Source organism: Podarcis filfolensis, assembly GCF_964270895.1.
Source record: "Podarcis filfolensis genome assembly, chromosome: 15".
Taxonomy (NCBI): domain Eukaryota; kingdom Metazoa; phylum Chordata; class Lepidosauria; order Squamata; family Lacertidae; genus Podarcis; species Podarcis filfolensis.
In genome coordinates this window covers 347,311-354,989 of record NC_139618.1, presented here as the reverse complement: position 1 = coordinate 354,989, position 7,679 = coordinate 347,311, and the positions used below count along the sequence as shown (strand labels likewise).

The following is a 7,679-nucleotide window of genomic DNA, read 5'->3' as shown; positions in this document are numbered from 1 at the left end:
AAAGGCTTCCCTAAACAGGGCTGCCTTCAGATGTCTTCTAAAAGTCTGGTAGTTGTTGTTCTCTTTGACATCTGATGGGAGGGCATTCCACAGGGCGGGTGCCACTACCGAGAAGGCCCTCTGCCTGGTTCCCTGTAACTTGACTTCTCGCAGTGAGGGAACCGCCAGAAGGCCCTTGGCGCTGGACCTCAGTGTCCGGGTAGAACGATGGGGGTGGAGACACTCCTTCAGATATACAGTGGTACCTCAGGTTAAGAACTTAATTCATTCTGGAGGTCCGTTCTTAACCTGTTCTTAACCTGAAGCACCACTTTAGCTAATGGGGCCTCCTGCTGCCGCTGCACCGCCGGAGCACGATTTCTGTTCTCATCCTGAAGCAAAGTTCTTAACCTGAGGTACTATTTCTGGGTTAGCGGAGTCTGTAACCTGAAGCGTCTGTAACCTGAAGTGTATGTAACCCGAGGTACCACTGTACTAGATCATCTTTGTTGTCCTCCTCTGCACACATTGCAGCTTACCAATGGCATTTTAAAATTGTGGCACCCAGAACTGGACACAGTATTCCAGGTGTGGTCCAACCAAGGCAGAAGAGAGCTGGACTATGACTTCCCTTGATCTGGACACTATACTTCTGTTGATGCAGCCTAGAATAGCATTTGCCTTTTTTGCTGCTGCATCACACTGTGGACTCATGTTCAGTTTGTGGTCCACCAAGACCCCTAGATCCTTTCCTGCTAGCAAATTCATGGTCTGTCCACGGCTATGAATGGCTACTGGCTGTGATGGTTCTCCTCTGCCTCCATTGAGACAGTGATGCTTTTGAATACCAGTTGCTGCGATCCCACAGGAGGGGAGGGGGTCAAATCCTGAGTGTGGGTTTTCCACAGTTAACTGTTCAGCCACTGGGATGCTTGACTAGGCAGGCCATTGGCCTGATCCAGCAGCCAAGCTCTTCCCATGTTCTGGCACAAAAGACCTCTAAACCATTTAATATTCAATTGAAACCCCAATAATCAAGTTACATAATTTAAAGGTGCCACACACACTACAGTTGTTTGCTTTTCAGATATCACAAGACTCTGCTGGTGGTGTTGCTTTTTTTGCCGTAAGAGTAAATGGCTGTTTACCCCTCTGGCGATAACCCTCGACCCATCAGGCCCATTAGGACTGGCTCCAGTCCATCGTGGAGCCCAGCCACTGACTCAGCAACTTCACCGCTATGTATTATATATGAGGAAAAGAGAGAAAGAGATTCATGTGCTATAAAAACCACCTGGGCAGAGGCCGGACAGTTCTTTTTTTAACAAAAATAACCTCATTTTTATTTTTTCAGCATCATATAAAAGGAATAATAGAGTTCAAAAAAAGGAAAACCAAAAAAGAGAAAGAAAACAAGTGAAATAAAATAGCAACGACAATAATGAACATAATAAAATACAAAGGTATATAGGTTTTTTAATCTATCTATCTATCTATCTATCTGTCTGTCTACTTTCTCAGTATTTTGTCTTAATCTTCAATTCTTCCAGCTCCCACCTGGGAGAGATTCTCCCTTCCTCTGATTCCTGCCCCCCAGTCATTTACCCTTCAGATATTAACGTCTTCCGAAATTAAAAGATGCATATAGATAATATTTTTAGAGAGCTGTCAAGAGGCTGAGGCCGGATGATTCTGATGATACCAGGAAGGGAATCTCCCAGCCCCACGTTCCAGGGGGCTGCCCCTTGGCCTTCCTAAGAGGGACCCAGGATTAACCCCAAAAACAGGCAGGACAACATCGCACAGCGTTTGGTGCGGGTAAATGTATTAATTTTGTGTCCGCATGACGGAGCTTTGACATCCATACGCATGTGTTAGTTCTCAGCATAGAGCCAAAGTGTGCAGTAGCGCCCCCTGGAGGTGGTGGGATTCCCTAGTGGGGGCACTAAAGGGGTGGCTGGAGGTGGAAGAGACTGCCAGACTGTCACTGGGTCCAAATTCATCTGTTTGGTTGAATTAATTGAATTAAATAGTTTTAATTGGACCTTGAATCAATGTGCAATTATCTCTTCCTCCTGTCTGGTTCTATTATTTCCCTTAGTGGGTTGTGCAAATGGCTATACTGAATATTTTTTTTTATAGGGCAGGGGTCCCAAACCTCTGGCATAGAGGAACATAAATGATGAATATAGAGGCCTCTGCATTCTATCCTCTGGGACTCAGGATGCTTGATGGCGAGAGAGAGGCTGTTAGAAGCATTTTAACTGTGGCCATCGGGGTTCCTGGAACAGGAAAGAACAGGACAGGTGCACAGAGTGAGAGAACGTTCTTCTGCGGTTAAAAGGGAGGCATCAACCAGTGATGAAAAGATGGAGAGATGAAGACCTCCTTCTGGAACAACCTATTGCCATTTTGGGAACGGAGACATTGCAACCTTGAGTAACTTTGGAACTCCCTGCCACTTGACACCAGGGCAGGCGTTTCCGCTGCAATCTCTTTGGCGCCTCCTCAAAATTCTTGCCGTTTATTTTTCTTAACGATCTTTTGTGTAAACTGCTTTGAGGGGGATTTTCACAATCGAGCGGTGCATAAATTTTATGAAATAAAAAAAAAATGGGGGGGAGAGATGCACAAACCTCCAACATCTATACAGGTTGCAGAATTATTATTTTTTAAAAAAGATTTTAAGAACTTTAAGCAGGGTGGGAAAAGGCCTGTTCTGGTGGCCTGCTTTCAGCGGGGGAGAGCGTGCAAGCAGAAGGCCACGAAGGGAGGGTGGGTGGAAGTCTAGAAGGAAGCATGCTGCTGCTTTTTAATGAAGAGGGGAGGAAGGCAAGTGGTCCTGTAGCCACAGAGGCAGAGAAATGCTTCTTGGCCATAGCCCCCACCCACCCCCCAGAAAAGAGACATGACTGAGCAGGGAGCTGGGACAAGGGGAATCTAGGCCACGGCGGGGGAGAAGGAGGACCCCCCCACGCTCCGCCCCAGAGAAGCTAGGTCACCCGTGATGGAGGACGCCCAAGGGCAGAGGGACGGATCCAGCACCTTCTTGAGGTGGGGCTAAATCGGGGACAGAACTGGCTGCAGGCTGTGTGTGCGCGGCAGGGAAAAAAGGATGAGCACGGCAGCTGGGAGAGAAATGAAATTAAGTCAATCAATGACTTGGGAATAAAACGAGGGGCTGGGCTGAGTCACAGGATGGAGGCTGAGAGAGGCCGCCATTTGCAGACTCTTTGCTTTCTTTTTGCTCCTGTCTCACAGGGGGCGGGCAGGCCAACTCTGGGCCCTGGCCTCTGTGTAAACAAAAATTGCCCTTTTCCCTTATGGGGTATCCAAGAGCCCATATAGAGTCCTTACGTAGGTTCCCTATTGGTAGGAGAGAATAACAGAGACCAACCAGAGAATATTGGGAAGCAAAGCAGCTAGTAAGCTTGATCTTTATTGATCTGTTGCAACAGGGTGCTCCCCTCACCCGCAGGAGAGGAGGAGGGACCCAGAACAATGGCGCGTAAGGCCTTATAAAGACTTTTGAAATTGCCACCCTGTAGATCAAGACCACCCCCATAAATATCATACATACATCACAGAAGGGGTGTAACCCAAGACCACCCCTCAGTACATCATACCTACATAACAGAAAAGGCAGTCTAAAACAGAAATTTTAAGTTGTGGTTGTGGAGCTTCTCTTGAATCGTGTCCCACGGTGTTGCCTGGACTGCTACAGGCACAACCAATGCTTGGGCCGTCTCGAACACCTCAGGCCCACAGAGGCTGAGGAATAGGCCCCGCTTACGCTCCTGTGATACTTCCGTCAGCTCGTTGGCTTGGAGGTAGCAGTTGAACTGAGCGAGGTAGGAGTCCCATGATTCAGAGGCTGGGGCAAACGGCGGTAGAGGCACGAGTGAAGCCATGGTTCCGATGCCGACGTGGAGGCGATGGGTGGAACACAGTGCTCTAGCCAGAACGGTCAGCTCTGAATTGGTTCTGCTCCGTGATTTCGCTCAGTGTTTCAGCTCTGTGATTCAGCTCATCTCAGAGGGTGGCTGCATCTGGCTGTGCTCTGTTGTCCATCCATCCCATCCTCGTCGCCAGTGTTAAGTTGTGGGCGGACATATCAGACGACACAGCAATTCTTCAAACAGCTCTTGTTTATTCACAGGCCAGAACAGAACTGAACTGAAGGGTTCAGCCAGCCTGCTTATATAGAGCTCCACTACAACGCAACTGTAACCACTTTCTGTAACTATCCAATCACTGAAAATCATTTTCAATCCCTTATTTGCATATGTGGACCCGAGTGAAAACTATCTACAGTATCCCCCTGGTGGCCCAGGGTGAGAACTTCAGTACATAACAAATTTGAATGTTGTTTTTCTCCTGTTGTTGTTTATCTCCTGTCTGGCAGGTTACTTGATTGGATTTCCTGGGGAGCCTGGACAATCTTTTGTAGTGATAAATACTTAGTTCCTGGGCCATGTCACAGGCTCACACCCTATTCAAACACAGACATACCCTTAAGACAGGATTTGTGAAGGAAAAAACAATGGGGAGGCTTTTCCATTTTCCTTTGACCTTGCAAAGAAAACATTTGGTCAGTTTAGGAATCAAAAATGGTTTCCGGTCGGCCTTCCTGTGCTGATCTATGTACGTGCTTGGTTGGTACACTTATGAACATTACCATAGATCTAAGATCTCAAAATTCCTATCACACCTCCCACTTTCCAGGGAGGCTGGATGTAGGGGTGCAGATATCCAGAGTGTGGGGGTCAGGTGCGATTGCTATGAGGAATTATGAAATGTGGAGCAAGCCATTGTGTCTGCTATGAAAGCATTGCGTTGACTGGATTTGATTCATTGACAATGGTTTCTGATCAAATCCCACCTTTGCCATTTGCTTTCTCTACACCTGACAGGCACCTATAAGCATTCTGAAACACAGGCCAGTTGCTTCCTCAGGCATCCTCAGTACATAAAGATAGTAGGTTACTTTGATGTAGTTTAATCTTTAGATAGATCTTAAGGGCCAGGAAGAGAGTTCACAAGGAGATGGCAAATACTGCCATCCTGTTTATTCCTGTTTATGACCTCTGGGGTTTCCTAAAAGCATTCCTCCTTGCTTCCTCTTTTATTTACTCTGGACTACTATGCATGCTCAAGTAGGAAATAGTTTCTTTGTAGTTAAAAGAATTTATCTGATTTAACTTTGTTTTTTGAAATGCTCAGGGGAAATCTGATTGGTTCTTATGAACACTGTGTAAAAAGTTCTTTTGTGAATAAAACGACCTGGGACTAGAGGTGGAGAGGGAGGATTCTTATTATTATTGGCACCCCTCCCAGAGTCTTGCTGGTCAAGCCTCGTGTGTATTCTATTAATCAGAATCCAATCCTTCCTTGCTACAGCTGGAGGCTCCCCAATGCCGCTAGAGACATCCATGTGGAACCAAAGGTGATCCTGCGGCTCCACACATCCAGCAGACCTCACAGCGGCCCAATGGAAAGAGGAACCCAGATAGACTGCCTCTGGAACTGGAAGTTCCATCAGAACATCAGAAGAGCCAGCCAGATGAGAGCGAGAATCTTCTCCCCTCCTGCAGTTTCCAGCAACTAGGTTCAGAAGAATTGCGGCAGAGCCAAGCCGCCGTTGCTAGGAGCCATCAAGAGACCTCTCCTCCTTTGTGCATTTGCCCAGGATACCTAAAGGAGCGTCTCCACCCCCATCGTTCAGCCCGGACACTGAGGTCCAGCACCAAGAGCCTTCTGGCAGTTCCTCACTTCGAGAAGCAAAGCTACAGGGAACCAGGCAGAGGGCCTTCTCGGTGGTGGCGCCCGCCCTGTGGAACACCCTCCCACCAGATGTCAAAGAAATAAACTACCTGACATTTAAAAGACATCTGAAGACAGCCCTGTTCAGGGAAGTTTTTAATGTGCGACATTTTGATGTATTTTTAATCTTAGTTGGAAACCCAGCCAGATGGGCGGGGTACAAATAAATCATCATCATCATCATCATCAAAGTTGGTGGCTCAGGAGGTTAAGGGATGACGGCTCAGGGAGAAGAACATAGTTAATATTTAGTATACCTGAAGGAGCGTATCCACCCCCATCATTCTGCCCGGACACTGAGGTCCAGCTCCGAGGGCCTTCTGGCGGTTCCCTCGCTGCGAGAAGCCAAGTTACAGGGAACCAGGCAAAGGGCCTTCTTGGTAGTGGCACCCGCCCTGTGGAACGCCCTCCCACCAGATGTCAAAGAGAAAAATAACAACCAAACTTTTAGAAGACACCTGAAGGCAGTCCTGTTTAGGGAAGCTTTTAATGTTTAATAGGTTACTGTATCTTAGTGTTCTGTTGGAAGCCGCCCAGAGTGGCTGATGGGGTACAAATAAATTACTATTATTATTATTATTATTATTATTATTATTATTATTATTATTATAGGATGCTGCCCTTGCTTGGCATGCAGAAGGTGGCCGGTTCAATCCTTGGCCTCCCTACTTGAAAAAGCACCAGTTGTGGGTGATTTGGGGGTGGGGACCCCAACCTTTCATTGGCAGTGTGGTGTGGTGGTTCCAGTGTCAGCCATGACCCAGGAGAGAGCAGGATTCAAATCCCCACCAGTCAAGCCTTGAAGCTCTCACCGAGTGTCCTTGGGCCTCTCAGCCTATCCTACCTGGCAGGGTTGTGCTGTGGGAATTAGATGAGTATTAGGCCCTGGGAGAGACCAGGGTCCCTCTCCTCCCACTCGGCCGCCAGCTCACCGGGCGCGTCCTTGGGCCAGGCATTGCCTCTGAACGCGGCCTACCTCACAGGGCTGTTGTGAAGTTTAAATGAAGGGGAGAATCAGGCATACCAAGGCAGATTAGAAATGCCACAAGTAAGTCGGACAAGCAGCCAGCGCCTTTGGACTATAACTCCCATCAGCCGCACATGGGAGTTGTAGTCCTGATGTGCCCAAATCTGGACAGCTTTTGCACACACACACCCAAACGCCACACGCTGGTCCTCTTGGGCGCATCGGGACTACAACTCCCATGTGCGGCTGAGAGGACACGACACTCCCGTCCGCCCAAATGACCTTCACACTTGGAGACAGACCGATCCTTGCAAAAGACACACACACACATTTATTTAAATACACACAAACGGCCGGATCAGGCCGCCAAACAGCCCCTTTCTCTGTCCTATTCTCCCCAGCCCTCGGCCGGCTTCATCCGAGGAGGTCGAGAATTAAGCGCACTTCCGAGATGTGGGAAGCTTCAGCAGGAAGCGAAGACATCACCTGGAAGTTGGAGGAAAAAGAGGCATTGGGGAACGGAGGGGGATGGCAGAGGCTTCCTCGCCTTTTGAGATGGGGAGGGGGTCTTTCCCAGCCCAAACCGCAGATCAAGAGGACTAGCCCCTTAGGTCTAAGAAAGGGCGCTGCTTGTGGAAACCATTCTGTCTCCCACCAGGGGTGGACCAGCCTCATGCCACAAACCACCCGAGCAGAGCCCTTTTTAAGCTCAAAGCCTCAATTCCCTTCCGCCTTTTTATTCAGCTTCTGCTGTGGTGGCAGTGCATGTGCGGTGCAGGATAAATACAGTGGTACCTCGGGTTAAGAACTTAATTCGTTCTGGAGGTCCGTTCTTAACCTGAAACTGTTCTTAACTTGAAGCACCACTTTAGCTAATGGGGCCTCCCGCTGCCGCTGGAGCACGATTTCT

At 48.3% G+C, this 7,679-nt stretch overlaps 1 protein-coding gene across 2 annotated transcripts in view; it reads right to left on the bottom strand.

Moving 5' to 3' along the window:
- Positions 1–7,074: 7,074 nt before the first annotated feature.
- SPAG5 (sperm associated antigen 5) overlaps positions 7,075–7,679 on the bottom strand; it is a 30,176-nt gene continuing 29,571 nt past the window's right edge. For both annotated transcript variants that reach the window (XM_083587286.1, XM_083587287.1), the window contains one exon: positions 7,075–7,255. In XM_083587286.1, the coding sequence (XP_083443412.1) occupies positions 7,184–7,255 (72 nt within the window). In that variant the 3' untranslated portion in view covers positions 7,075–7,183. The remainder of the gene's footprint in view (positions 7,256–7,679) is intronic.